Source organism: Syngnathus acus, chromosome 8 (assembly GCF_901709675.1).
Source record: "Syngnathus acus chromosome 8, fSynAcu1.2, whole genome shotgun sequence".
Classification (NCBI taxonomy): domain Eukaryota; kingdom Metazoa; phylum Chordata; class Actinopteri; order Syngnathiformes; family Syngnathidae; genus Syngnathus; species Syngnathus acus.
The window spans coordinates 3,163,386-3,189,631 of NC_051093.1; the positions used below are offsets into that span (position 1 = coordinate 3,163,386).

General features: G+C 49.8%; 7 protein-coding genes across 24 annotated transcripts; 5 read left to right on the forward strand and 2 right to left on the reverse strand.

The window, feature by feature from the left end:
* The first annotated feature begins 303 nt into the window (after positions 1 to 303).
* On the forward strand, positions 304 to 6,499 carry LOC119126268 (serine/threonine-protein kinase WNK4-like). Of its 6 annotated transcripts, none has more exons than XM_037257433.1 (23): positions 305 to 878; positions 1,422 to 1,594; positions 1,654 to 1,874; positions 1,944 to 2,101; positions 2,228 to 2,316; positions 2,388 to 2,607; positions 2,726 to 2,908; positions 2,995 to 3,100; positions 3,183 to 3,319; positions 3,394 to 3,458; positions 3,549 to 3,684; positions 3,756 to 3,872; positions 4,017 to 4,118; positions 4,198 to 4,252; positions 4,322 to 4,399; positions 4,473 to 4,831; positions 4,912 to 4,942; positions 5,030 to 5,085; positions 5,155 to 5,203; positions 5,299 to 5,629; positions 5,695 to 5,852; positions 6,122 to 6,189; positions 6,260 to 6,499. In XM_037257433.1, exons 1-23 carry the CDS (start codon positions 561 to 563, stop codon positions 6,293 to 6,295), a joined length of 3,246 nt encoding a protein of 1,081 aa, XP_037113328.1. In that variant the 5' UTR covers positions 305 to 560; the 3' UTR covers positions 6,296 to 6,499. The 6 variants fall into 6 exon arrangements, with proteins under 6 accessions (XP_037113331.1, XP_037113328.1, XP_037113330.1 ...); XM_037257432.1 differs by having other exon boundaries at positions 308 to 878; positions 5,296 to 5,629; XM_037257434.1 differs by having other exon boundaries at positions 308 to 878; positions 4,473 to 4,810; positions 5,296 to 5,629.
* An 83-nt stretch (positions 6,500 to 6,582) lies between these two features.
* LOC119126300 lies at positions 6,583 to 8,708 on the reverse strand. Of its 3 annotated transcripts, none has more exons than XM_037257486.1 (8): positions 8,072 to 8,209; positions 7,953 to 8,000; positions 7,675 to 7,791; positions 7,307 to 7,374; positions 7,197 to 7,236; positions 7,046 to 7,097; positions 6,887 to 6,951; positions 6,583 to 6,759 (listed from the first exon to the last, which is right to left on the reverse strand). In XM_037257486.1, exons 1-8 carry the CDS (start codon positions 8,204 to 8,206, stop codon positions 6,643 to 6,645), a joined length of 642 nt encoding a protein of 213 aa, XP_037113381.1. In that variant the 5' UTR covers positions 8,207 to 8,209; the 3' UTR covers positions 6,583 to 6,642. The 3 variants fall into 3 exon arrangements, with proteins under 3 accessions (XP_037113381.1, XP_037113380.1, XP_037113379.1); XM_037257485.1 differs by adding an exon at positions 8,444 to 8,708 and having other exon boundaries at positions 6,684 to 6,951; positions 8,072 to 8,181; XM_037257484.1 differs by having other exon boundaries at positions 6,684 to 6,951.
* Positions 8,709 to 8,724: 16 nt separating this feature from the next.
* LOC119126294 (WAS/WASL-interacting protein family member 2-like) lies at positions 8,725 to 11,312 on the forward strand. Of its 4 annotated transcripts, none has more exons than XM_037257473.1 (7): positions 8,725 to 8,851; positions 9,236 to 9,322; positions 9,392 to 9,506; positions 9,646 to 10,020; positions 10,080 to 10,229; positions 10,415 to 10,516; positions 10,611 to 11,312. In XM_037257473.1, the coding sequence occupies exons 1-7, from the start codon at positions 8,756 to 8,758 to the stop codon at positions 10,649 to 10,651; spliced, it is 966 nt and encodes a 321-aa protein (XP_037113368.1). In that variant the 5' UTR covers positions 8,725 to 8,755; the 3' UTR covers positions 10,652 to 11,312. The 4 variants fall into 4 exon arrangements, with proteins under 4 accessions (XP_037113368.1, XP_037113370.1, XP_037113371.1 ...); XM_037257475.1 differs by having other exon boundaries at positions 9,395 to 9,506; XM_037257476.1 differs by having other exon boundaries at positions 8,737 to 8,851; positions 9,255 to 9,322.
* Positions 11,313 to 11,497: 185 nt separating this feature from the next.
* utp18 (UTP18 small subunit processome component) lies at positions 11,498 to 14,598 on the forward strand. 2 transcript variants are annotated; one of them, XM_037257457.1, is made up of 13 exons: positions 11,498 to 11,769; positions 11,853 to 11,986; positions 12,088 to 12,183; positions 12,266 to 12,330; positions 12,469 to 12,575; positions 12,834 to 12,959; positions 13,076 to 13,250; positions 13,316 to 13,416; positions 13,501 to 13,591; positions 13,666 to 13,789; positions 13,856 to 14,030; positions 14,101 to 14,243; positions 14,509 to 14,598. In XM_037257457.1, exons 1-13 carry the CDS (start codon positions 11,608 to 11,610, stop codon positions 14,531 to 14,533), a joined length of 1,524 nt encoding a protein of 507 aa, XP_037113352.1. In that variant the 5' UTR covers positions 11,498 to 11,607; the 3' UTR covers positions 14,534 to 14,598. The 2 variants fall into 2 exon arrangements, with proteins under 2 accessions (XP_037113352.1, XP_037113353.1); XM_037257458.1 differs by having other exon boundaries at positions 11,859 to 11,986.
* A 298-nt stretch (positions 14,599 to 14,896) lies between these two features.
* LOC119126276 (E3 ubiquitin/ISG15 ligase TRIM25) lies at positions 14,897 to 19,230 on the forward strand. 6 transcript variants are annotated; one of them, XM_037257448.1, is made up of 15 exons: positions 14,897 to 14,969; positions 15,319 to 15,428; positions 15,527 to 15,634; positions 15,746 to 15,870; positions 15,975 to 16,373; positions 16,460 to 16,564; positions 16,632 to 16,727; positions 16,793 to 17,026; positions 17,087 to 17,267; positions 17,341 to 17,433; positions 17,860 to 17,886; positions 17,963 to 17,989; positions 18,078 to 18,253; positions 18,337 to 18,492; positions 18,774 to 19,230. In XM_037257448.1, exons 4-15 carry the CDS (start codon positions 15,757 to 15,759, stop codon positions 18,957 to 18,959), a joined length of 1,794 nt encoding a protein of 597 aa, XP_037113343.1. In that variant the 5' UTR covers positions 14,897 to 14,969; positions 15,319 to 15,428; positions 15,527 to 15,634; positions 15,746 to 15,756; the 3' UTR covers positions 18,960 to 19,230. The 6 variants fall into 6 exon arrangements, with proteins under 6 accessions (XP_037113343.1, XP_037113345.1, XP_037113344.1 ...); XM_037257450.1 differs by having other exon boundaries at positions 15,749 to 15,870; XM_037257449.1 differs by lacking the exon at positions 15,527 to 15,634 and having other exon boundaries at positions 15,319 to 15,435.
* Positions 19,231 to 19,848: 618 nt separating this feature from the next.
* Positions 19,849 to 23,004, forward strand: csf3b (colony stimulating factor 3 (granulocyte) b). Its single transcript, XM_037257507.1, has 5 exons — positions 19,849 to 19,992; positions 21,452 to 21,600; positions 21,683 to 21,793; positions 21,890 to 22,021; positions 22,083 to 23,004. Exons 1-5 carry the CDS (start codon positions 19,977 to 19,979, stop codon positions 22,272 to 22,274), a joined length of 600 nt encoding a protein of 199 aa, XP_037113402.1. The 5' UTR covers positions 19,849 to 19,976; the 3' UTR covers positions 22,275 to 23,004.
* Positions 23,000 to 26,087, reverse strand: samd14 (sterile alpha motif domain containing 14). Of its 2 annotated transcripts, none has more exons than XM_037257505.1 (11): positions 25,997 to 26,087; positions 25,599 to 25,648; positions 25,325 to 25,482; positions 25,078 to 25,194; positions 24,821 to 25,004; positions 24,649 to 24,742; positions 24,481 to 24,564; positions 24,259 to 24,418; positions 23,898 to 24,023; positions 23,605 to 23,760; positions 23,000 to 23,506 (listed from the first exon to the last, which is right to left on the reverse strand). In XM_037257505.1, exons 2-11 carry the CDS (start codon positions 25,633 to 25,635, stop codon positions 23,363 to 23,365), a joined length of 1,260 nt encoding a protein of 419 aa, XP_037113400.1. In that variant the 5' UTR covers positions 25,636 to 25,648; positions 25,997 to 26,087; the 3' UTR covers positions 23,000 to 23,362. The 2 variants fall into 2 exon arrangements, with proteins under 2 accessions (XP_037113400.1, XP_037113401.1); XM_037257506.1 differs by lacking the exon at positions 25,997 to 26,087 and adding an exon at positions 25,875 to 25,982.
* Between the last annotated feature and the right edge of the window lie 159 nt (positions 26,088 to 26,246).

Consider the following 26,246-nt stretch of genomic DNA (forward strand, 5'->3'; position numbering starts at 1 on the left):
ATTCCTGTACTTGATTGTTTTCGTACTATGTGTACAATAGTTTTCTCTCGAAAATGGCTTCTCGGCGTGATGAGAAGCCAGCGGAGGTTTGGGATACTTGCTGTAACAAATATAATCTAATAAATAAGGCCCTTGTAAAATCTTTAGCTTACTTTGTTTCTGTTTTTATTTATTTTAGTTCACATTCCGAATGTCAAAGTCTTTCTTGAGATGATCTTGTCAAAATATAAAGACAAAAATATATATATAAAGTAAAGAAAAGTGGAACAAATAGAAGTAAACATGCTCCAAATAAAAAATGTGCTGTTGTATTTCAGGTGTCATGTGGGAGGAGCTTGTGTCATCTGCTCACAGCTGATAGAGAGGCTCTCACGCTCAGGGCCTCACTCACGTCTTCTTGATCTTCATCTCTTTCTCGTCACTTCCGCCACATCCCCTCATCTTCATTTGCTTTTTCTTTCGTCAGCTTCACTGCTCTTCGTTTCTTCTTGTGTTGATCTTCATCCTCTAAAAGGACTGCAGCCATCCCACGAAATGAACTTTTGAAAGTTCAGGTCATCATGGAGGACGACAGCAAAACATCTGAGGACCGAGACGCGGAGTCCGCTCTTCCCGAGACCCTCGCCGAGAGCCGGTCCACTGGCACCCAATCGGAGACATTGTCCAGTCAGGACAGCACCTCAGATTCGGGTGAGGTGGCGGCAGCGGGGCCGGTGTTGACGTCGGACGGGGACGAGGCGGCCACCAAGGCCGTGGCGTCCTCACCCGACGGACGCTTCCTCAAATTTGACGTGGATATTGGACGAGGATCCTTCAAGAACGTCTACAAGGGCCTTGACACCGAGACCACCGTCGAGGTGGCCTGGTGCGAGCTGCAGGTAAGCACGCGTACGCACACGCTGACCCACACATGCATGGGCACACTCATGCATACAGTTTTGTTCACCTTGACCTTCTATGCTGCAAGTGCCTGTTGCCAGTGATGTCATCAGAGGCCTCATCAGGCCAGCGTGTGCATGTGAATGTTAGCATGTACTATGTGTGTGTGTGCATGAGATAAATTACTTGTGATGACGCAGCACTATTACGCATCTGATCAGACTCACTACAGCTGTCTTGTGTTGATAATGACACACACGTGCACGCACACACACACACACACACACGCACACACACACACGCGCACACAATGAATGGTACCATAATGTTGGCCAAATTGTTTGTGTTGTGTTCGTTATGTTTGTTTCTGTTATTTCTTGTCAGCAGTTCATATCTTGTTAGCATGTTAGTTTTAGTCAAGACTGACAAATACTTCAAAGGTGATTGTCTTTAACCTAATGACCTCAGATGACGAGTCATTAGTTTATAAATGCTGGACGACTGACCAGCCTGGCAACCCGTGACATTTTCTGCCTCATTAGACTCAGCGGCTGACACGTAGTGAGCGCCAACGTTTCGAGGAGGAGGTGGAGATGCTGAAGACACTCCAGCACCCCAACATCGTTCGTTTCTTCGACTCGTGGAAATCAATGCTGAATGGTCGCAAGTGCACCGTGCTGGTGACCGAGCTCATGACCTCTGGGACCCTCAAGACGTGAGTCCGCCGGCCACTTTCCCACTTACGGCCCCCCCGGCTGAACCCTCCCCCCCCAGGTACATCCGCCGATTCCGTCCGATGAAGCTGAAACTACTTCAACGTTGGAGCTTCCAGATCCTGAAAGGTCTTCACTTCCTGCACTCACGCAATCCACCCATCCTCCATCGCGACCTCAAGTGTGACAACGTCTTCATCACGGGGCCCTCAGCTTCCGTCAAGATCGGGGACCTCGGCCTCGCCACCCTCAAGAAGGCCTCTTTCGCCAAGAGCGTCATCGGTAAGGCAGCGCCCGGACGTCGCTTTGACATCACTGCAACCTCACAACGTGGTCTGGCCGTGCATTTAGGAACCCCGGAGTTCATGGCTCCTGAGATGTATGAAGAGAAGTACGACGAGGCGGTGGACGTATACGCCTTCGGGATGTGCATCCTGGAGATGGCCACGTCTGAGTACCCGTACTCCGAGTGCCAAAACGCAGCTCAGATTTACCGCAAGGTTACCAACGTAAGTGGCACCTGCTCCAGCGCCTGCTCGGTTCTCCACCAAGTTTCCACCTCCCTTGCGTTCTCCTCTAAAATAGTGTGGCGCTCTCAGCTCACTTTTGTCTCTCTGGGTCCGCTGCTATCACAGGGAATCAAACCTGACAGTTTCTCCAAGGTCACAGTTCCTGAGCTGAAGCACATCATCGAGGGATGCATCCACACCAACAGCAGCGAGAGGTACTACCTGCTGTGGTAGTAGCAGTGTTGACCTTCTTGGCTACGCCCCCTCAACCCCACATCCCCTCCAGGTTCACAGTTCAGGACCTTCTGGACCAGCGCTTTTTCCAGGGTGAACTGGGCGTTCACGTGGATTTGGCCGAGGAGGATGACGGCACCAAGTCGGCGCTCATGCTGTGGCTGAGGATGGACGGGACCAAGAAGCTTCACGGCAAGTACAAGGACAACAACGCCATCGAGTTCCTCTTTGAGATCAACAACGACGTCCCTGAGGTGGTGGCACAGGAGATGGTAGGCACTCACTCACTCACTCACTCACTCACTCACTCACTCACTCACTCACTCACTCACTCACTCACTCACTCACTCACTCACTCACTCACTCACTCACTCACTCACCTTCCTGCAGGTGGTGCTGGGCTTCGTGTCCGAGGGCGACTATAAGCTGGTGGCGATGGCCATCCGAGACGGCGTGACAGCCATCAAGCGGCAGCGCGCTAAACGCCGCAAATTGGCCGAAGAAGCCGCCGCCGCCCAGGAGAGTGAACGCCCCCTGCCCACGCCGCTCCAGGCGGCCAATCCGCAAAGAGAAGTGCGTGTGCATGTGTGCATGTCTTTGCGTGTATGAATGTTTGTGTGTATTAATGCAAATGTGTGTTAACGGTAATCCTCCATCAGAACTCTGAAGTTCCTGCCACAACCAGGCAACAAGCCCCACCTAATGCCGGGACATCATCTGCCAGCAGCCAGGTGCATTCTGCGAGCAACAAGATGGCTGCCGCAGGTTAGAGTTGAAGTCCTGATTAGAACTGGGATGTAATTGACATTCGTTGGATGTCAAATTGTCCTTGTTGTCATCATGGCAGGGAACCGCATAACGGACAGCGCTCCGAAAGCTCCACCCCCTCCTGTTGCTTCTCATTCTCAGCAAAGTGCTTATACCCCGCCCCCTAGGACCTGGATGTCAAAGCCTCCGCCCTTTCCTGTTCTGCGCTACCCCAGGGTGAGATGAGGGTGGAGCTATTAGGGGGCGGGGCTACAGTTAGTATTATCTTGTTTTGTTCTCCACACGCACAGAGCATCGCTGTGTCACAACATGAGCCCACGAAATCGCAACACGGGTTCTCCTCACCTGCCGACAGGTAACATGCACACGTGCATCTACACACTAACACACACACACACACACACACACACACACACACACAATTGACAAGTGGTGACTGTTCTAGCTGTGCGTCTGACGTAACATCGGGTTTGAGTGACGGCAACGACGGCCAATCAGACAAGAGCTACGAGGAAGGGACCGAGCGACACCCCGACAGGAAGTTGAGGAGGAGGATGAGGGCTCAGCTCAGGCTCACGGGGGTGAGGATGGGAACCGCACTTCGTTGAGTGTCTGTGTGTTTGCATTGACATGCATGCACGTGGGCACACAGGTGTCCAACATGGCCGACCGCGTGGTGGAGTGTCAGCTGAGGACTCACGACAGCAAAATGGTGACCTTCAAGTTTGACCTTGATGGTGACAACCCAGAAGACATTGCCTCCGTGATGGTGAGCGCCATCGGACAATAACAACGCACTTGGTGAAAATGAAATAATCCAGTAAAGTATCTGACAATTTGATTACGTCTAAGAACACTGAGTAAGTATTAGTATCTGTGTGTGCGTATGTGTGTGTTGGTGTGCGTGTGACAGTTGCACAGAGATTTCATCCTGGCGAGTGAGCGAACAGGATTCATCCTGCGCATGTATGACATCATCAGCAGGGCGGAGTCTATTGTGATGCAACAAAAGCAGGTGCATTTCAACGCACACACGCGCATACACGCACACAAAACAAAGTCACACCCGATGACATCACTTTGTTACCCGGTAGACAAAGATGGCAGCAGAGCGCTCATCTAGGACATCGTCCAGCGCCTCGCGCAACAGTAAGACTTTGATTGACGGCTCGCACACGACTGACATGTCAGACATTGATTGACGAGTCTTCCTGGCAGACTTGGCTGAGCTGTCAGCCTTCGAGAATGTGGCGCCTGAGGCCCCGCCCCTCACCACACTGTCCCACAATTCTTCAGGTAATTCCTTTTCCAAACAAGTTTGTCCACGTCTGCTCCAACTACATCAGTCTGTCTGTCTGTCGCTCCTCAGCCCCCTCGTCCCCCCACACGGATGCCCCGTCATCTCCTCAGTATCCCCCCTTGCCTCAGGCATACCCTACCTACAACACCCCCACTGGCGCCCCCCCTCAGTGGCCGCCCCCCGACCAGCCCCTCTTCTCTCTGGCCCACATGATGTCATTGGCCATGAGCATGGCCCGGTCCCTCCTGCCCCCCTCTCAGAGCTACCAGCCCCCGGCCCCACCGTCCTTCATGCCGATCCTTGGCGCCTTCTCGCCTCCTACGTCGCCGTCTTTAAGCCAGGCCGCCTTCCGAGGACCTCCGGCCGCCGGGACGGCCGCCGCTCATCCGGGGCAGCCGGTGGCGTCGGTCAGCTGGAGCCCCACAGAGGTGAGTCGATGTCTCTTCCCACTGGTCGTCTGACAATTCCTGAAGTTATTCTTCTTTGTTCTTGTCCTTCTTCCTTGAAGCTCAGGTACCCCTTAACCCTGCCCCCTCACGGTGAGTTTGGCACCACATCCTATGACATCACGTCTCGTGGTATCACATCCTGGTCAAAAAGTCTGGATGTTTTTGTCACATGACCAGGTTCAGCCCCAGCCCCGCCCCCTTCCAAGCAGGCCCTGCCTCCTCATCACACACAAGTAATGCGCTCATACTGATGCTAATACCAACGTGAGGCTCGTGAGTCACGCATGACATTTCTATGGCAGGCACCATCCGCTGTCATGCCGTCACGCAGACCGCCAGCCACACGTGACGGTAACACACACGCCTTTAACACTCTGTGATGCATTTGTTGATGCTAATAAGTTCACAAGTTGATTGGTTATCGGCAATCCATTACGTTTCAGCATTGACTCCACCCACTCGAAACGTGGGTCGTTTCCAAGTGACGAACTCGGAACCCCAGACAGTCAAAGCACGCTCGCCGCCCCCTTCTCAGATAAGCCCATCAGAGAGCTCCGAGAGCGTCTCCGAAGATGGCAGCCAATCAGAAAGCAATTGCTATGATGATGTGGGAGGTGGGTCGGAGGAGAGAAAGAGGGTTAGGGGCGTGCGCAAGACGACCGGCGGCTCGTGGGAGGGACCGTCCGCCGGGCAATCGCAGCGCCGCTCTTACAACACATCTGACGAATCCGACAATGACGACGACACGTGGGAGGAGCTTAAGGAGATTCGGGAAAGGTGAGCCTGGCCAATGGTCGCCATGGAAACGGAGCTTATTTGACCTTACCCCCATCCCGTTCCAGACACCTGCTTGAGGTACGTCGTCTGCAGGCCAATCAGAGGCGAGAGATGGATGAGCTGTGTCAAATGATTGGAAAAGCCCCGCCTCCCGGCGCCGTGGCGCCGGCCGCCATGTTGAACCAACGACGCCTGCATAGGCCTGATGTGCTGCCCCCCACAGGTCAGCACACAAGTCACATGACCACATGGCACACTTTTTTTCCAGTTTTAACTGTAGTTAAACAGTCATTCAGCAAACGTTTTGAAAGGTCAGTCGTGGTCATGGGATGTTAGCTGTTTTGGGCATAAAAGGTCATTCCATATGCACTTTCTCACAATAAAGGCAAAAGTGGTTCTATTACTTTACTTATGAGAGTGTGTGTGTGTGTGTGTGTGTGTGTGTGTGTGTGTGTGTGTGTGTGTGTGTGTGTGTGTGTGTGTGTGTGTCAGGTATCGTGAGAAAGCGTTCTCTGGAGAGGCCTCCCAGAGTGTCATTTGTGCCCGGACACACATACGTGGTGAGTCACCAACGGCGTTCTTCATCTTTTTCTCCACTTTGATTTGTTGACGTGACCTTTGACCTTGCAGCCTGACAGCAACCTGAGTGTTGAAGAAGAAACGTGACGATAATCATCACTGCTTCTTCTATGAGCACTCGCGGCTGTTCAAAGCTAGCTAAGCACGCTAATAAGGCTAGCCCCGCTATTGATGCTAACCCATTGTATGAAGCTAGCTGCAGGACACTAGCAACCACTCTCAACAGTGTTTTGAATCACGCCATTCTTTTGTCATTTCATCTTCAGCTAATAAAGTTGATTCAACTCATTAGACTTTTTGTGCCAAGCTAGCCAGAGAGCAAAGATTCACTGAGCTGAATATAAAGTTGAATATAAATGATAAGTACGTTTTCATGTGATCTGATGCATCCAAACACTTGTATTGTACAACAAAGTTAACAAGACAAAGGGGAACTACAAATTGATTTGTCCTTTTTTCTGGAAGCGGTGTCCTTTTTTCTGGAGGCGCTTCAGAATCTGCTGGACCACCTCAGGAAGCAGCCTTAGGTTTCCCCCGACTACCAGGCTGCCCTGCAAGCACACACACACACACACACACACACACACACACACACACACACACACACACACACACACACACACACACACACACTGACCTCACTAGTCCTGATTTGCGTATGTAAGATGCATGACCCACCTCATGATAGACAATGGTTGCTTCAACGGTGACGACTCCAGGAATCACCATTTTCGTGATCAACTCTACACACACAACCACACACACACATGCGTGAACATACACACAAACACATGAACAGACAAACACATACCTGATGAAGGAATGAATTTTTCTGACCTTTCAGTTTGGATTCAATGAGTTCTTCCAACTTCATCCTGGCACAGCCCTTCTACAAAACACATACACAAAGTGAAAGTGTTGTCAAGTAACATACATTGTGTGAGAAGAATATTAATTTCGTCACATCTCATGATGACTTTCAACTTACTAGTAGTGTTCCCCATAACGTGGAAGGTCTAATTTCACACCTGAGCAAGAAAGATCAGCTTCTTAGGTCATACAACAAAGACGTGTGTGCGTTTGTGTGTGTGTCCTCACATGGCCTTCCCATAAAGTAGAACCAGATGGTTTCCCTTGATAGCCACCTTCATAGACACTTCACACTTCTGCAGGAAAACCACAAGAACAAGCTTAAAAGCCAGAAGAGGCTCAAGAAAACAACCAAGAAATACAGGAAAAATCATTTATAAAAATATAATATATATAATATAATAAGAACAAGCTGAACCAAAAGAAGAACCTCAGGGAGAACCAGGAAACTAACTAGAAAAACCTCAATAATACCCAGATGAACATCTAGAACTAGTACAATCGAGAACCACAATAACAACATGCATAAGAAGTATTGCACAAAGTCCCAGACGTAGAACCTCAAGGAGAACCACACTTACTGTGCAGGTGCTTACCACAATGAGCCCATGTTGTTTTCTGGGCGGTCTGGCTCTTGCCTCAATTCTGATGGTGAGTCCAGTCTTGTGAATGCTAACCGCCATGGGCTTCAGTAGCTCCACCTCCAGCGGGCCCTGCAGCCAATCACAGTACACACCATCTGACCTCATGGCCAGGGATGCCGTTTGGGGGCCTTCACTCATTATCTTAAGCACCTGACAGGAATTTTCCATACTGGACCTCGATTGTTCCAAAGCTAAGAATCTCATGGTAGTGAGCAGACTAGTCTTCTTACCGGTTGGAGATTGAAAGCGGAGAGGGCAGCATACTCCAGGAGGCTCAACTGAAAACCAGACAAAAGGTTATCTCCAAGGGGAAGCCCTTTCACTGTAAAAGCCTGACGCTTGTGCCTACCTGTGGTAGGCTGACGAAGAACGGTCCGTTGTCATGAAGTGGTCGGAACAGTTCATTGAAGAAGCCGTCAGTAAAACAGACGAACGCCATCAATGCCTTGCGTCTACGGGCTGAAGCAGAAATAGAGGATGACATAGGCCTAGGCGTAATGTATGTTAATAGAAATACAGTATGTATCTATACATAAATATCTTATAAATATATTATATATATATATAAATATATACATATATATATATATATATATATATATATATATATATATATACAAGACAGGTGTGTGGCGGGCCGACTGGAGGCTAATGTTAGAATGCAAGTTTTTCTTTGACTTAAAAAAAACTAATATAATAATAATAAGAATTGTGAAGTCACCTGTGGCGTTTCGGCGAGACGTTGAGGTCCTTGCTGTTTCATTTTCTCTGAACTTTGAGCTCACCTGAATGCGCCTGACTGGCGCGTGACGTCAACGACATAAAACACATAACACAACGCACCTAAATCAGGTAACACAACATACTGCCATTTGAATTTCGTCTTCCCAAAATCTGCTTAAATATGTTATTTCTTTCTGATTTATTCATTTGTGCGTGTGTGCGCGCGTCTGATTTTGTGTGTGCGTGTGTGTATTCATGTGTGTTGCGTGAAAAGAGCGGCACCGCGCGGTGACGTAAGGAAGCGCGGTGCATGCTGGGAGGCAACAAAGAGGCGAGCGAACTGCTAGCCGCCGGTCCTGCAGCATTGACGCGAGCATGCGCACACGAGCCGCGGACTCGCGCACAGGTGGGTCGGCATGACAGAGCGCACCTGGGTGCGTGCACGCGGGTGAAGTTGGGCGGCCGTGCACACGCTCCGAAGGAGCGAGTGAGCGAGCGACCTCACCTGCTAACTGTTTAGCTGCGTCTGCTAACGACTTCAACACGTTTCAATGAGTATTGTAAGGGCGTTTATTTTGACTTGCTAGCTGCGCCCAATGGGCAAAGGAAGAGAACAGAAAATTCAATTTATTGCATTTTTAAGCATGGACGGGAAGCCCTGCGTGTATTTACGCGTGTGAGCGAGTGCATGCATGTGGATAAAAATCAGGATTGCTCCTGAAATTCCAATGATGTATTTGAACATGCCTAATGAGACACGTGTTTTTCTTTGGTATTTTATTTTGAAAAGCAAGTGACGGCCCATGCAGTGTGTCCTCAGGTGAGTGACAGCATCAGGATGCCCCTTCCGCCCCCGCCGCCCCCCACCCTCAATCAGGTACATACAAAGTACACGCAAATACAGAAACATTTTGATGACATTAGCGATGACATGAGCACAAACCAGCAGAGCCCGGAGGAGGTGAAAGGTGGTCCTGCCCTCCTATCGGACCTCAGCCAAGGCAGAGACCATCCTTACTTCCGCCTGTACCAGTACCTCCACCAGGGGGCGCCACACAAAAGTAGGAAACAAAAAGTCACATTATCATGTTGGTCTTGTCCAAACCTGACGTGCATTAGGAAATCAAGTTACATTTCCAAAGCAAAAACAATAATCCCAAAGCTGCTTGTCTTGTTAATGATTTCCTGCTTCGCTTATAGATGAATGTGCGGCTGGTGCGTCGTCGCCCCGCCCACCACTTGGCCATCGCCGTGAGGATGCTCAAAGCCCTGCCCCGCTCCCCTCTGCCGGATCGTCACCCACCCCGCCCCCTCATCTCCATCAGAGTCGTCGTGGCCAGGCCCCCTCGCCACCCTCTACCTATAATAGAGACAAGCCTCTCCCACCCGCTCCGCCTGCCAAATCAACACCTGCTTCTCTGGCCCCTCCCACCTATGGTGGGGAGGTAGAGCATCTACAGCGACAAGGCTCCCACAGTAGCAAGAGAACCGCCCCCATGCCTGCAAGCCACCCCCCCACTAGAGGGCCTGCCCCACCCCCACCACCCGCCTCCCCTGCCCATAGGCCAACTTCAGGTAAGACAACTTTCATCGTCATTTCATGACCTTTACATGAGCTTCTCCTGTCCCTGCAGCTACCAGAGAGGCTCCGCCCCCTCCTCCGTACAGGATGGCAGGTAGCCCCTCCCTCTCCCCTGACCCCCCCACCAGGGGTAAACCGCCTCCCCCGCCACCCCCTCCTCTCCGCCATGGACACGCCTCCTCCATCATTCCCTGTTTGTGTGGTGAGTGCTTACAACCCCGACCCATGATTCTCCCCCCAATTGATCTGATTTGCTGTTCTTTTAGCGGCTTCCGTAGTTTGTTGCGTGTCCTCAACGATGTGCATTGCTTCGTGCATTGCCGCTAAGATTGTCTTGCTGACCAACATCTTTTAACTTTAAACGTTGTTTTTGTTTTGTCGCTGCAGACGACTTTGAGTCCAAATATTTGTTTCATTCGCTGGACGATTTCCCTCCTCCGGACGAGTACCGACACTTCACTAAGATCTACCCTAGCAAGGCCTACTCAGGTCACAATGCAAACCGCGCAAAGGACCCATGTGCCTGCTGAATGATGTAGACAGGGGATGCTAACACAGCAAATGCTTTTGTCTTATGATGCAGCCATGCGAGGAGCTCCGCCACTACCGCCAGTGGGCAGGTGAACAACTGCACTGCGCTTGGATGACATCATTGCATCTGACCCCCGCCCTTGTGAGCAATCATTGGAGGGAAGATGAGAAGTTGCTCATAGGATGATGGGATATGACAGTTTCGTTTTCGTCCTTCTCCTCGACCGCTAGGCTAACATAATTGAGTGGCTAGGCAGAGGTTGTCACATCACTCGGCTCGTCTCATCGCAAGGCTATCATCGATGCACGAAGCTATCCAGGTATCCAACGTATTGGTGTAAATTTCTGGAAGAAGTCCCGCACGTTTGGACAGAAAAAAAACAAAAAACGTTTGGACTGGAAGTAGAGAATTGTTCTCTTTGATTTCTCATCCTTGCTGCATTTGTTTGTTTGTGGCATGTGTTGTTTGCTCAACTGTGAAAGGTCATCTTCCTAAGTGTGCTTTTATTTTGAAAAGTATACTATATGGTCATTTTCTGTGGCAGTGATCATGTGCTCTGTCAAATTGTACTGATATGCTTGCTGTAATCTTGATAACAATACCAGTAATTCGTAGCTCAAAAACTTCTTCATGCGCAAGTAAATAATGAAAATGTTTGCTGTAGTTTACATTCCTAATAATTATAAATTAACTTCCTGCTTCATCTTTCAAATGTACCGAAATCAATAAACTTATTTAAATCTCACACTCACACAATATGGTCGTTTCAAATACTTCCAATATGGTTATTTATTTTTGTTATTTATATTTGTTTATGTTGCTGCTTCCAGCAAAGCCAGTACGTGAGCAATGCAATCCCGCCTTCAAACACAAGGGGGCAGGCTCCATTCTGTGAGGCACTTTTGAAGCTATATCGCTCACTTCCTTTTCCTGGTGACCCCACCGGAAAACACTTTCCCACGTGCCTCAATCTCGTAGTCGACCGGTTGCTAGAAGGAAAACAAGTTTTAAATCTTTCGGAAGACTCCACTCATTTCGGAATTCAAACATGTCTAGTAAAAAGAGGAGCGCGCGCTTGTCAGTTGAGGACGCAGACGTACCCGAGGAGGAGGCGCGCGCACGCCGAAAGAACATCAAGCGTTTGGCACTGTTACGCGCAAAGGAGCCTACTGTACAAAAGTTGGAGGACATCGTCTTTGGCGACGTGCAGGTAACCACACGCATATGATAACATCGGCATCATGCTGCAAATGTGAAAAGCAGTCAACATTTTGTGCGTACGGGTGACGTAAGGAGGAGGAGGAGGAAGATGAGAAGGAGGTAGAAGAAGAAGGAGACCAATCTGACGAGGAGACGGAAGCGCGCTTAGCCCCCCCACCAATCAAAAAAGCTGCCTGGGTTGATGATGATGATGAGCTGGAGGAAGAGTAAGTATTGCTTGGTGCGACTTGTAATCATTTTCTTGTGTTGTCACGACAACAATTGGAGCTACATCAGCTGGCTAAGCGAATGGACGTGTGCTTGGCAGGGTGGACATGCAGCATCGCTTCCGTAGCAACCTGATGCGAGGACAGTCCGAGGCCCGCATCAGCAAGACAAAACTGCAACAGAGGATGAGAGATCAGTCAGTACACGTACACACACATGCGCACTCCAGTCACACTCGCGCTCAAGCACGTGTGTGTATGCGTGTGTAACCTTGTCAGGTTCCAGAAGTCGATGGGCGGAGCTCCATCCTGGGCCACAGACGGCAGCAAGAAGTCAGTGAAAGGTAAGGACATAAACAATGCAAATGCAGCTCCAAGGTTGCAAAAGTAGTCACACCCTGACCTTTAGTACAGTGCTACGTTGACACACAAATTAATTAATTGAAAGGTAGAACAACGTCTAATCAGCTGCGTGTTTGTAGATGACGAGGACGATGACGATGGGGAGGAAGACGAAGACGATGACCTGCTGAGAAAAACGGGAAACTTCGTGGCGTCTTCAGACAGTCTGCCCAGCGGCATCATCGGGGTCGGTGCTCACGTGCACACGCGTCGTCATGACAACCTTGCATGCATTTTGATAGTCATGACTACGAGGCTTGTCGTGACAAACGGGCTGATGTTGCGGTGACAAGCGTGTTGAGTTGTGCTCATCGTGACACGTGTGCGCTCTGGTTGCCGTGACGTTTGCTCTTTTTCTCATCAATATGACCCCGCATGTGTTTTGTTGATCATGTGTTTGTCACGGCGACATGATTGTTGACGCCATGTCATTGCTGCACTCCAGCTAAAGAAATGTTGCCACGCCAACGCGGCGCGGCTATCTTCCGATCGCCTGACGTCGGTCCAGTTCCACCCGTCGGCTCAGGTGGTCTTGACAGCAGGTCTCGACTGCTCGCTTTCCTTTTTCCAGGTCAGTCATGGCGACTCCCCAAGAACTACCACCAGTTCTCACACAAATGTCACCTCATTGTCGCTGTTCGCTAGCTAACGGCAAATGTGGCGCATGCGCTTTTCTGTGCACCGCAGGTGGACGGCAAGACCAACTCTAAGATCCAGAGCGTCCATCTGGACCGCTTCCCCATCTACAAAGCTCGTTTCACTTGCCAGGGCGACGCCGTCATCGCCACCAGTGTGAAGAACAAAATGTTCTACATGTACGATATGATGGAAGGACGCATAATGCCAGCGCATCAAGTCAAAGGTACACGCGCACGCACCTGCCTTGTCAGAACTCGCCCGCACTCAACCGTGTGCGTGTGTGTTCAGGGCTGCGGGAACCACGGATTAAAGAGTTCTGCGTATGTCCTGAGGGGGGCGCTCTACTGCTGACAGGAACTCAAGGATACTTGCACATGCTGACACTCAAGGTGCACACTCATCACTTTCACAATCAAAGCAATGTTGCTGCGGAAAGTTGACGAGGCCATTGCGTGCGTGCGCACGTGCGTCAGACCAAGGAGGTGGTGAACAGCATAAAGCTGAACGGCGAGGTGGTGGGCGTGGCCATGAGCAGCGACGGCAGCAAAGTGTTTGCTAACTCAGGCGAGTTGATCGTGTAACACTAACCATGACATCATCACGACAACTGAATAATGACACTGCGGTGGTGACCTTAGAGGACGGCGAAGTGTTCGTGTGGGACGTGCGCAGCAGTCGCTGCGTCAACAGGTTCACGGACCACGGCTGTGCCGCCGCAAAGGCCATCGCCGCATCCGCTGACGGACGCTACCTAGCGTGCGGGTAAGATGGCGTCCGTCAAAGTGTCAAGTTTGTATTTCCATGTCCCGTCACATCACCCCGCTTCAGTTCACAGGCGGGTGTGGTCAACGTGTACTCGCAGCAGACGTGTCTTAATTCAGCCAATCCCACGCCCCTGAAGGCCATCATGAACTTGCTGACCCCTGTTACCGCGCTCACCTTTAACCCCAGCGCCGAGATCCTGGCCATCGCCTCGCAATACCAAGAAGAGGCCGCCAAACTGGTGAAATGGAAATACCGTCGTCGTGACAACGGCACGCCGTGATAATAAACAGCGACTGTGTCATCATCAGGTTCACGTTCCAAGCCTGAGCGTCTTCTCCAACTTTCCTCTGGCGAAGAAGAAGTTTGTCTATCGAGTTTCCTGTATGGACTTTTCGCCTCACAGTGGCTTCTTCTCATTTGCTAACAACAAAGGACGCGCTCCACTCTTCAGGTCAGACGGCCAATTAGCAACATGTGTCTGAAAATTAATTTATTGATTGAGTGAGTGAGTGAGTGAGTGAGTGAGTGAGTGAGTGAGTGAGTGAGTGAGTGAGTGAGTGAGTGAGTGAGTGAGTGATAGATCGATTGATCGATGGATCGAACTAGGCAATTCCAGTCAAAGATCCAACTCGATAATGAGAAATGTGCTGTCACGTTTGAACCATGAGCCATCGCACTCATTCATCTGTTGTGTGTGCGTGTTTCTGTGTGCGCAGGCTGACACACTACAAAAACTTCTGAAGAAGGGGAGGAGTCACATGCATGTTTTTTTTTTCATGAAATAAATTCAATTGTTTTTTCTTGGCCTTGTTGAATTGTTTGATTGTGACTGTGAGTTCAGTATGTTCAAGAGTTTATTGATTGAATTTCTTCAACTCTCGGTCAAGCAAAACATGTAAAAATACGAAGACAAGAATATAAACTATTAAAATCTGTCCAATAAGATATATGCACAGTAAACTTAAATTTATATACAAATTTGAGCATTTGATTTTCTTGTGGTTTGCAATATTCTTGTTTGATCGTCGGTGCGATCAATGCAACGGTGAGTATGCGTATCACGTCCGACATTGACGCAAACATGTGGCCCGACCACTTTTGTCAGGACACGCCCCCGAAAACGTCATTGTGAAACTTGCGTTTCAGGCTGAGCAGAAGAGCAACAGACTTGAAGCAGGTAAGAAAACTTTCGAAGATTTTGATGCACTTGACAACCTCGGACATCGTTTTGCTTCCCGTGTGAAACGCCTCGAGGGAGTGACCCAGCATCGTCACTTTATTTTGAAAGTATTGCGCTGTGCTAAATTGAGAGAGCGCTTTCGAAAGACGATTATAAGGGATTTTTCTTTGTATTTAGGGTGGGGTAAGTGGAACTTAAGTCATTTTTATTGAATTGAACACGTGTAAACAAATGAGTGAAAACCAGCATGTGCATTAAGGAACAGCTCAAAACAAACATTTAATCAGAACAAACTTTTATTGTGGAAATGAAAGCCATGGGTGAATAGTTGGCTTTATTTTGAAAGGGTGCTGGCAAAGACGCGATGAAGATGCAAAGATAGCCCTCTAACGACGTAAGGAGGTGTCGCACGTTATCCACCACAACAGCAGGGGGCGGCAGAGGATAAACACACAGGTGAAAGGTTATTACTCAGCCTTGCCCCGCCCTTTTGTAATTGACAGTTCTCATCGAGGCCTAGACCCGCTTGCATGACATCATCAGTCCTGTTGTAGAATGACAGTCAAACGGTGGTCGCGTGGGTGTATGTGAGTCGGTGGTGCTTTGTGGTTCCGCCCCCAAGCACACCTGCCGCCAATCAGACAGAGTTATCAGAGTTGTAGGTTTGTACACATGGGTGCAGAGGAATGCGGTGTTGTTTTTGAGCCATTTCCTGTTACTCCAGTTCTCACCGGGCAAATGCTACCATCGATGTCGATGTGTGTTCCGTACAGCAGGAAACAAGATGGCAGAGGCGGCGGCGCCGGATCTGTTCACGGAGCAGGAACTTACCTGCTCTATTTGTCTCGACCTCTTCACTGACCCCGTCTCCACGCCGTGCGGACACAACTTCTGCCAGGTACGAACCCGTCAGCATCACAGCTGTTTAGCACCTGTGTGTTGGTTACATGACTGATTAGCATGCTAGCTTCTTAGCCCTTGCTTGTATGCTGCCTTTTTTAGGCATGTATTGGCGGGTACTGGGCATCGACCAGCACGTGCACGTGTCCGCTGTGCAAACATGGCTTTGAAGAGCGTCCACAACTGAGTATCAACAAAGTTTTCGCTGTGATCACGGAGAATTACAAAATTTCTCGTTATGGCGCCGCCGCCGCCTCATCCAGCGTGCCGTCCAGCACCAACCCGTTTGTTACAAAGTCCGACGAGGACATGGTTTGGTGCGACGTGTGCACGGGGATCAAGCAGCCGGCCGTCAGCTCCTGCTTGACATGTACGGCGTCCTACTGCAGCGAACACATCCAGCCGCATCACAAGACGCCGTTCTACGCCAAGCATCCTCTTATGGACCCGCAGGAAGCACTCAGGGGACGTACTTGCAAACTACACCGCCGGCTACTGGAGGTGAGAAAATGGAGGCCGCAATGTGCCGGCGTGCAAGGTCATACATAATTACATGTTCGCGATCATAGATGTGATCATGTGTTCAGGTGTACTGTCGGACTTGTCAACGTTGCATTTGTGCCATCTGCGTGCTGGAGGACCACCGAACTCACCAGACCGTGTCGGTCCAAACGGAACGACTCAGCAAACAGGTCTTTTGACTCATGCACTCTCACTTCCTATTTCCTCTCACAACTCCTCGTTCGTCTGCATTTGTAGAAGTACGTTGCGAGGACAGAGCAAGAGATCTTGAACAGGATAAAAGACAAGGAGATGATCTTAGCTGAGCTGAACACCAAGATGGACGGCGTCAAGGTCAGCGTCTTTGTTCGCCAAGCCGTGCTAGGAGCGTTGCTAAAGCGTAAACGTGCTAACGGCAGACCTACGGCGAGCGAGAGCGCGGCGATGTGGAAACGCTGCTGGACGAGGCTGCCGCCTCCCTGGACCGCCTCCGAACCCAGGTGGTGGGCGGAGTCCAGCAGCAGATGGGGGCGGTGCTGTCCAGGGGCGAGGGCCAAGTCGTCCTACTGGAGTCGGAACTCAGACAGCTGATGGACAGGCGTGTCCGGCTGGAGGCGCAGGCGGTCAGTCAGGACCACATCGGATTCCTGCAGGTCAGAACACAACTCGAGCGACAGAGGTGACGTGGGCTGACCTATGACCTGTGCGCTCAGAGCTTCTCGGAAGCTACGTCGCCGTTGGGCTCGGATGTGCCCGTTAATGTGGACGACCTGGACCTCAACCTCCACTTCAACCTGGGCTGGGTTAAGTCGGCGTTGGCCGAAGTTCGCGACAAGATGGAGGACGCCAGGTTGGGTGGGGCCGGGGGCGGCACCAGAGGATCCGTGGCTTCCCGTGAGCGCCTCCGCCGTCTCTTCTCCACCGGCCGTCTCAGCTCCGACAGCTCACGTGCCGCCGTGTGTTGCAGTGCCGCCGGGTGACCCGATGATGGCGGCGGACAGCATGCTCAGTCTCAGGGGAAGCAGCAGCAGCCTGAGGAGGAGCCAATGGGGACTCAGAGGTCATCAGCTTCAGCGTCTTGGCACAACATTCTCCAATGGATGAATTTGATAGCAGTGTTTTCATCTGCTACAGGGCCTACCTCACTGGTCGAGAAGACTCGGCCGACTCAGCAGAACAAACTATTGATTGTGCTCTCTTACAAACCGAAAAATATTTGAAAAAAAACAACATAACACTGAAAATTTGAATTGAGCGCAATTCCCTGGCAACGCCGGCTAATTTCCGACAGAAAATAAGATGGAGGTTCAAATAGTTTTAAATTCTTTATAAAGTTTTTTTGTTTTTATTAGCTTTTGCAACTAAATATTTTTTCAACCTTAGTTTTTGACACGCTAACTTCTACTTGTTCGCCAGTGATTTCGGCCCATCAGTGAGGCTTTTATTGTGAAAACGAGACTGACGTTTGCATCTGCTTTACTTTCAGACATGAAGAAGATGAAGCCGGTGTCGGGTGCGTACCTCAAACATTCACGCTCTAAATCAAATTCATTCACTTCAATGACTAAAAGTGCCTTTGTGTTACACAGGTCACAAGAAGGCTCGTGTGTACATGGGTGAGAACCTTCTACCTTTCATTATGTCATCACTCGTGCTATGTTAGCTAGCCTAACGGTGGCACGCTGCCTTCTTGCTTACGTTCAGAGGACGTGACCTTGAACCCGATGACGGCGTACCCGTTCTTGATCTTGTCAGAGGACAGGAAGCAGGTCAAGCGTGGCGAGAAGCTGCAGTTTTATCGTAACAGCCAACATCGATTCGACGTGTGGTCGTGCATCATCACCAAGGAAGGATATGCTACCGGACGACACTACTGGGAGGTCTGTCTCGCTTTCTGTATTTTGTGTCATATTGTTGCTGTATGTGCCTGTGACTGCATGTACCTGTGTCTGCACGTGTGCAGGTGCTGGTGGGCGAGAACAAGGATTGGAAACTGGGTGTGGCGAGCGAGTCGGCGCAGAGGAAGGGCCTGTTTGACATGAGCCCCGCTAACGGATATTATGCCCTTTGGTGGAGCGGCAGCCAACTGCGAGCGCTCACCGCGCCGCCGCTCACCAAGGTCCCGCCTCCTTGACTTAGCAAATATTTGGAGGGTTGCGACAATAAATCGATGAAAATTAAAAATTGAAAGTGTTGGCAACCAATGTCAGTCATTGTTGCCATGGCACCCAGAGCCTGCTCGAATGACATGTTTTCATTTTGAAACCAATTAGTATGCTGAATTTGGATGCATTTCTGGTTATTGACTGAATATTTGGATGTGCTGTGTTTATTATTGGCGGGCGGGCCAGGGAAGACGAAGCGGGCTTGACCGTATGTTTGTGCTTTTTCGCCCATCAGGTGAAGGCTCCGCCCAAGTTGCGTCAAGTGGGCGTGTTCCTGGACGTAGAGGCGGGTCAAGTGTCCTTCTACAACTCCAAGTCAAGTTCCGAGATCTTCAGCTTCAACTGTGCCGAGTTCACCGAGCAGATGTTCCCGCTCCTCGGCACCGGAGACAAAGAGGTGCCCCTGGTCATCATGCCCTGACGCGTTCACCCGTCTGGGTGGGTAAACTGTCCGTTTGCAATGAACCGACAATGCGTGAACGATTGCCACCGCGTTGGAGATACTTGACTTTTGTCTGACTCGCTACGTACATTTTGATGTATTGGGCGAGACGGTTGAGACATCAGTCAAATGACAAATAGTTTCTCGGGCACACGTAATGACGTCATCGCTCTTCCATAATTACAATGAACTGGATCAATGTTGCTGGAGCTTTCATAACACTTCGACGAATAAATAGATTCAAATCACATTCTTTTGTTTTGAAGATGATATTTTTGGGATTTTCTGAAATTAATAGAAGCAAGGCAATTTGCAGCTAATTTAAAAAGAAATTGCTAACGAAATGAATGTCTAACAGAGAGCTGGAGCTAATTATTTTCTTGTTTATTTATTATTAATAGATGAAAACACACCCTTTCAACTGAGTTTCACTTGAAAGCCACTGGCTGGACTTTTCCACCATCTTGGACAGGAAGTGTGCTCACGCAACCGATAAATATACTGATGATGATGATGAAGTGTGAATCACGGTGTTACGAAACGCGAAATTCCCATTCCTCCCTTCCAGATCTTCCAGGATTTCTCAAACCAGAAATCCATGCGTGCGAGGCGCGCGAAGACGTCACAAACGCACAAGCTGTGCACATTCCAATAGTCAGGAAGCGTTGGAGTTTATACTTATCATTTTAGCATTTGTATTTTGCGTTAAAAAGCACATCATCAAATGACCATTTAGCGGAAAAGACTTTGTTCAGGTAAAGGCGTTCAGGCTGTACCCGGAAATGACGTCGGTAAGACGCTCGGGTGCGGACCACGGTGACGTCACGATGCGCTGTCGTCACTTCGGCAAAGTTGGCGTCGCGTACGCGTTGTGCTGGTGGAAAGTCCCCGCGGAACTGCTTGAATAAAAGCCCCAATGGAAGCTGAAGTCCATTCGATCTTCGTCGTCGTCTTGGTCGTGTGGAGCGCGCAAGACACCAAACCGCCGTGACCGACATGCACGCATACGCAGGTGAGAGCAGAGCGGAGCAAGCATGCCTTTCGTCTGCCACGCCCCCTCGCCGCTCATGCCATTTTGTCCACTGCAAATTTGATTCTCGTCGTGTCCATTTTCTGCACAACTGGCGAAAAGAGGGGAGAGAGGGGGCAGGCTCCAGTTTTTGGATTCGAACTAAAGTTGCGTCTCCAACAAGCAACAGGAAGTACGAGCTTCAAATTGGTTAGCTCCTGTGTCTTTCCACGTGAGCAAAATACATCACCTCACGTAAATGCATCATCTCACGTTTTGGACCAAAAAAAAAAAACTTTTTGAGACAATCAATACTTGGTTTTTTATATTTGTAGTACAAAAGCTCTAATTTTTGTCCACCTTGTCCAATAATTCAGGCTTTGTCAACCAGTGGTCAGCGGCCCTCTACTGGTCCGGACCGGTATTGAAGGTGGTCAGCAAAATTGAAAAAGGAAAATAATTGTAACATTTTTAAAAATAAAATGGATTCATTATTTAAGCCAATTTTGTGAATCATTTACCCATCCAAATGATGTCAAATGTAGCTTAGATTTCGAAAATAGACATATATAGGGTGTTTCATAAAGTACGCAGTTTTTAAAAATGCAATAAATCAGCCAAAATCGATGCAAAAGTCAACATTTTTATTTAATTTCATTCAACATATACTTCAATTTAATAATGAAAAATGATATCGAGCATATGTCCACCTCCACTTTCTCTGCAGGCAGTCATCCGATCGTTGAAATTAACGATAACTCTTTTGCGGACGTCCCTGTCGATTTCGCCGATTACCCGTTGAATTTCCATCTTCAGTTCGGTAATCGTTTGAGGTTTGTTCACGTAAACTTGTGACTTCACACATCCCCATAAAAAGAAGTCACAAGGTGTGAGGTCACATGACCTCGGAGGCCATTCTTGGTCGCCGCCGCGAAGTGAGATCAGACGCTCAGGGAATTACGGTTTCGACCGGGCGATTTTCTGGTTGCAACTGACCCAGATTCTTCGAATTTCTGTACCAACCTCGAAACTGTTGTTGCGGTCGGGGCATTGTCACGTCCAAAGATCGCGCGAAGTTTACGGACAGTCTCTGCGTAGCACTCCCCGTTTTTGTAATGAATTTTCACAATAAGAATGCGTTGCTCGATACTGAACCGCTCCATGGCTACAAAATGGAAAAACGACAAATGGTCTTCTAATCGGAGTGATAATAGATAACGAAAATGATAGGAACAGTGCTGACAATCTTCAAACAAAAAAATCCCGCGCAATTAAAAAACTGCGTACTTTATGAAACATCCTATAGATGCAAATAAATGCCCTGTATAGGTCTATCCTCTTTCGGTGCAAAATAAAATAATATTCCACCAAAGCAGTGGTACCCTGAGTTGCTTCTTGATTTATAACGGTGGACCAAACTAGTTGATAACTTCTGCAATAATTAATCTGTTTCCTGCCTCAGTTTTCCAGCTTCTGTGCTGCTTCCTGTTCCCGCGGACAATCCACACAGCGCCAGCCATTGCCCCTTCGCCAGGCTTGCAAGATGCGCTGGAACGAGCTGGGATGCTGGCCGACAAAATCTCCAGGGACGTCCCCACCACGCTCGCCCAGGTCGGCTGTCTCGCTATCAACGTTTGCTCGCTCATTCTTTCGCTCGACGCTTGCTGACCATGCCCGCTTTCTCCCTTTGCAGGCTTCGACCCTTGACCTCACGAGCCCCATCGGTGACCTTCAGATGCTCGCCGCCACCCTCAACATCCCTCCAGTGCCTGTCCTCAAGCCCCTGTCCCCAAACTTCAACGTGGTCAGTTTACCCAATACAACCGAAACCTTTTTTTGGTGGCGAACAAACTTGATCTTCTTGTTCTAGCTTGATAATGTGTTTTGTCGCCCCCTGCAGGACATGTGCCTGAATCGCATGGCAGCCGGCGTGCGGATGTTCCAGGGTCTTTTGGGAGCTCTGTCGGAGCGCCTTGGTGGTCTGGAACGCCTTCAAGCCGACCTGCGAGACCTACTTGCTCACATTGCAAAGGTAACGTCCATGCTAACGCTAACCATTTGGGACTTGCTGACGACCGTTGTCGTGCTTACAGGTCCGGGAGGCGGCCTGGCCCGGTGGCGACGAGACCAACCAGGATGAGCATCTTGACCAATGGGCGGGGCTTGCGGCACAGCTCCATGGCGACTACGAGGTTCAGGCGGCCGTTCACTTGACGCTCACGCAGCTTCGATCCTTCGCTCATGACATCATCCGAAGCCTGCGAGCCATCGCCGCCCAGCGCTAAGACGATGGATGTGATACGCCGTCCGGAAATACTGGGACCATCCTCCTCTTCTTGCGCCGCCTCCTACTGGACAGACCCTGCGACAGGAATGACGAGGAACTGACTTTGACGTCCGTGGCGGCGGTGGGCGGGGCTCGCAGTCAGCTACGGTGAGGAATGCGATGAGCTGAGACTTGGCGAGCACGCCGAGACACGCTCGCCAAATGCTTCTCACGAGAAGCTTCTCGCACTTTTCTGCACACTTGCCTTACTTAAGGGAACCTTATTTATTGATCTAATGTTTCACTTTTTATATTTATGAATTAATCATTCATATTTATTTATCATAATCTTATTTATTTTTATGAATGGAGTGCAACAGCTTCTTGTCTTGGGCTGTGATGGGAATCACGCCACATCCTCTACATAGTAGGGGTGCAACAATTCATCAATTAACTGATGAGAACTCGATGATCAAATGAACTGATAACTATTTTGATAACCACTTTTAGAGACTTTGTTGAACTTAACTGAGCGTAATTTCAGTACCTCAACAGTAAGCATCCTCCAATTTCTATTGTCCGTCATGAAAGCAGACTTATCTATGTCAGCTTTGACTTTGCAAGACAATCGACATTTTTGCCGATTTTTCTAATGGATGTTACGGCCCAAACCAGAGAATGAATCATCAACAATTTCACTGTCAATTTCAGATAATGTCCTGTTTCCTAATAAAGTGATGAGAATTAAATTTGTTGGACTTTAATGATTCAGCAAAAAAGTCAGCAAATGATCGTTCACACACACGTCACACGGAGGAACGATGTCCTTGTAGTCATTCTTTTTGATTTGGAAATCATCAAAATCCCTACACTGCACTGAGTGATCGACTCCCCACACATGCTTTGGGTCTCTTGATGAGTGACACTTCCTGTCCTTTCACAATAAGAGCCTTTTTATTGGAAAGCACGCTCATGACAGCAAATGTCTCCCACAGATCGAGTTAACAGCATTTGCGTCTGGTTTGCATATGAGGGAGAGAAATGCAGTTTGACCATATTTGGCTCCGAACTCAGGTCGCCTCTGGCCCCTCAGAGGTCAGCCAGCGTTCAGTTCCTGCGCTGCTCGCGCTGCTTGCGGCGCTCTTTGTCCTTGTGCTTGGCGCTTTTCTTGTCCTTGTCGGCCGCCGTCTGCAAGACTTTGATGCGCCGCTTGAGAGCGCCGCGGTCGCACGAGCTCAGCACACCCAGTCCCTGCGAGAAACAAAACCGCTAAAATCTAGCCCCACTTTTGAACCTGTTGTCCGGCGGCTAACTGGGGCTACTTCAAGCCAACACGCACTCACGCTTACCTTGAGCTTTCCACCGTCCAACTGGAGCAGCGAGCGTCCGTCCACGTGTCCAGCTTGGAATTCGGGGACGTACTGGTCCATGCTCAGCTCACGCAGCCACTCACACACCTGCTGACTCGTCCACGACGACACCGCGGAAGGTGCCTCGTCACCCAGCTGACACACGCACACATGCACACACACACACCAAAAAAAAATTGTCAGCGTCATCAGCCTAAGCTTTGCAGGCACCACTCAAGCTCATGAAATCATGAGCGTGTGTGTGTGTGTGTGTGTGTACATAAATGCGCTACCTCGTCAGAAGACTGCGACAGAGTCTGGTAGGGGTGGGAGGAGGACATGGAAGAGGACAACTCCACATGAGGACACATAGACAGGGACGTCTGAGGAGAAGAAAAGTCCTCGCTCAAAGAAGACTCCTGCAAAAAAAATTATTTTTCTTACTTCCACTTTGAGGAGACGCATTGACACATTTTCTTTGCTTCTGTCCAATCAATTGTCTCGCTGTGACGTCACACACACATTTTAGCGACTGTGTCAAAGTCAAAGTCTGCTTTATTGTCAATTTCTTCACATGCCAAGACACACAAAGAAATCGAAATAACGTTCCCACTAGCTGTTAGCTTGTAGCATCATATTGGTTAGCACGTGTACCTGTGAGCAAGACTTTGGGGGCTCAGGGCCAGCCACAGGCTGCGTTTGCGGGGACCCGGGAGTTGTTCCCGACGAGGAAAACCAGGAAAAGGAGACAAAGGATGTGGACGCTCGCGAAGATGACGAACAGTCTCGTTCTCTGAGACTCTCAGACGTGTCTCTGGGAGGAGATACGTGAAGGTCAGAGGTCAGTGTGTGTGCGGGGGGCGTGGTCAAACTCACCTGGCGCCTCCCTCGCTGGACCGCTTGTCTCGTTTGTCCAGTTTGTCCTTCTTCACTCGAAGGTATGAGCGCCTGAGCGTCACGCTGATCACATGACAAAAGTGTCAGTGACATCACAAACGTGAGGGGCGGAGCTTACTCAACACAAACATGGCAAGCTGCACTCACCCCAAATCCTGGAAGCGTCTTTTGGTTTTCTGGTCAAGCAGCACTGGAGCAGGGTCGGCAGGACTCGAATCTCGACTGGACTCGGACACCAGAACTGATGCACGCACACACACAGAAGCACAAACGCACAAAGTCATATTACGTGTGTGTGTGTGCGTGTGCGTGTGTGTACCTTCGCTGTCCGGCCTCCTGCTCCTTCGCGTGTAAACAGGCGAGGCATCAGAGGAGGCGGGGCATGACTTGGAAAGCGAACTGGTGGCCAAAGCTTCTTGAGACGTGTCATTGGTTAGTTGGTGGTAGCGTGCCCGTGGGGCCACGGCCAATGACAGGCTGGCATCATCCGGCAAGCGACGCACCTGAGAAACATCAACAGCGAGTCGACAATGTTTGGGTATCTTTTACACGTTTTGAATGCCGAGTTTGACAAACCAGTGATGTGTCAAAGGAGAAGGCGGCACTGCGTGCCGACAGCAGCAAATCAGGTGAAGGGGAGGAGCCTCGCATTGTGACTTGGAGAGGTGCATGGACGGAGAAGGTTGCATTGTCCTGCAGTTCACACACACACGCACACACACACACACACACACACACACACACACACACACACACACACACACACACACACATACACACGCTGGTTAGATGCTGTCACCTATACACACATGCATGCGCGTACCTGTTTCCTCTCCAGACTGTCGTCACCGTTGTCATCATTGGAGCTGACGCTGTCATGGCAACGGGAGCGAGAGGGGCGGTGCCTGCGGCTCAGCTGTGCCCGCCCCTTCTGGATGCTGTTGTCCAGCAGCTCCGTCTCTGGAATCACTGAATTCAACTCTGACACATGCAAACATGCATACACAGGTGGGTTACCTGATGATGTTATCACGTTACATGACATATGGCGTTAGATGTTAACTTTGGCATCAGAGCCTATCGGCCTTGCTACTTACCAAACACGCTGTCACTGTCGTCCAAACCGGCGGACATGACTTAGCGCTTTCTGAAAGACCACACACACGCACACACACGAGAGGAAGAGTCAGGACAAGATGACTCAGCTGTTTAGGATGCAGGCTGGAGGAGGGAGTGGTCGAGACAGGCAGTGACACGGAAAGGTGAACGAGAGATTAACAGAAAATGAGTTCGAGAAAGCGAAAGACAGTGAGGGCAACAGGACAGGAAGCGCTGACGTCATCACATGTTCAACAGCTCAAGCACGCACACACCTCATTCCCTGGCACTTCAATGTTGTCATGCAGTGAAGAGAAATGAGGATGAGGATGAGGAAGAAGGTGTTGGCGATAGAGATGATGGCGATGAAGAAAGAAAGCGAGCGGCGGATCCTCACGTCATGTCACTTGCCGGCTGGAGGCGGGAAAAGTGCTGCCTCATGCACGCAGCATCAGCACCAGCGCGGCCACGAGCGCGGGCACGCGCACCGTCTGGAACCAACCATCGCCAAGGAGGAGGCGGGGGGCTCACAGGTGTCTTGAATCCATAATAACAAGCGAATGCGAAATACCGTGAGGATGCGAAACTAAAATCTTGTGAAGTCGTTTTTTCTATATAGATCTTGTTGCATTGTCTCCTTTGTTTTG

What these genes read in the sequence shown, in the direction of transcription:
- LOC119126294 (XM_037257473.1), top strand. Translation starts at nt 8,756, where the DNA reads ATGCTGGGAGGCAACAAAGAGGCGAGCGAACTGCTAGCCGCCGGTCCT. An exon ending in CGCCCCCCACCCTCAATCAG is followed by an intron (nt 9,323 to 9,391) that starts GTACATACAAAG and finishes AGCACAAACCAG; the next exon opens with CAGAGCCCGGAGGAGGTGAA. An exon ending in CCAGGGGGCGCCACACAAAA is followed by an intron (nt 9,507 to 9,645) that starts GTAGGAAACAAA and finishes CTTCGCTTATAG; the next exon opens with ATGAATGTGCGGCTGGTGCG.
- LOC119126268 (XM_037257432.1), top strand. Translation starts at nt 561, where the DNA reads ATGGAGGACGACAGCAAAACATCTGAGGACCGAGACGCGGAGTCCGCT. An exon ending in TGGCCTGGTGCGAGCTGCAG is followed by an intron (nt 879 to 1,421) that starts GTAAGCACGCGT and finishes CTGCCTCATTAG; the next exon opens with ACTCAGCGGCTGACACGTAG. An exon ending in TTTCGCCAAGAGCGTCATCG is followed by an intron (nt 1,875 to 1,943) that starts GTAAGGCAGCGC and finishes CCGTGCATTTAG; the next exon opens with GAACCCCGGAGTTCATGGCT.
- utp18 (XM_037257457.1), top strand. Translation starts at nt 11,608, where the DNA reads ATGTCTAGTAAAAAGAGGAGCGCGCGCTTGTCAGTTGAGGACGCAGAC. An exon ending in CAGCAAGAAGTCAGTGAAAG is followed by an intron (nt 12,331 to 12,468) that starts GTAAGGACATAA and finishes GCGTGTTTGTAG; the next exon opens with ATGACGAGGACGATGACGAT. An exon ending in GGACGCGCTCCACTCTTCAG is followed by an intron (nt 14,244 to 14,508) that starts GTCAGACGGCCA and finishes CTGTGTGCGCAG; the next exon opens with GCTGACACACTACAAAAACT.
- LOC119126300 (XM_037257484.1), bottom strand. Translation starts at nt 8,206, where the DNA reads ATGTCATCCTCTATTTCTGCTTCAGCCCGTAGACGCAAGGCATTGATG. An exon ending in CTACTTTATGGGAAGGCCAT is followed by an intron (nt 7,237 to 7,306) that starts GTGAGGACACAC and finishes TTTCTTGCTCAG; the next exon opens with GTGTGAAATTAGACCTTCCA. An exon ending in CGTTATGGGGAACACTACTA is followed by an intron (nt 7,098 to 7,196) that starts GTAAGTTGAAAG and finishes TGTGTTTTGTAG; the next exon opens with AAGGGCTGTGCCAGGATGAA.
- csf3b (XM_037257507.1), top strand. An exon ending in TCCCCACCACGCTCGCCCAG is followed by an intron (nt 21,601 to 21,682) that starts GTCGGCTGTCTC and finishes CTCCCTTTGCAG; the next exon opens with GCTTCGACCCTTGACCTCAC. An exon ending in TGTCCCCAAACTTCAACGTG is followed by an intron (nt 21,794 to 21,889) that starts GTCAGTTTACCC and finishes CGCCCCCTGCAG; the next exon opens with GACATGTGCCTGAATCGCAT.
- LOC119126276 (XM_037257449.1), top strand. Translation starts at nt 15,757, where the DNA reads ATGGCAGAGGCGGCGGCGCCGGATCTGTTCACGGAGCAGGAACTTACC. An exon ending in CGGAACGACTCAGCAAACAG is followed by an intron (nt 16,565 to 16,631) that starts GTCTTTTGACTC and finishes CTGCATTTGTAG; the next exon opens with AAGTACGTTGCGAGGACAGA. An exon ending in ACCACATCGGATTCCTGCAG is followed by an intron (nt 17,027 to 17,086) that starts GTCAGAACACAA and finishes CTGTGCGCTCAG; the next exon opens with AGCTTCTCGGAAGCTACGTC.
- samd14 (XM_037257505.1), bottom strand. Translation starts at nt 25,635, where the DNA reads ATGTCCGCCGGTTTGGACGACAGTGACAGCGTGTTTG. An exon ending in CAGGAGGCCGGACAGCGAAG is followed by an intron (nt 24,743 to 24,820) that starts GTACACACACGC and finishes TGCGTGCATCAG; the next exon opens with TTCTGGTGTCCGAGTCCAGT. An exon ending in TCCAGCGAGGGAGGCGCCAG is followed by an intron (nt 24,419 to 24,480) that starts GTGAGTTTGACC and finishes ATCTCCTCCCAG; the next exon opens with AGACACGTCTGAGAGTCTCA.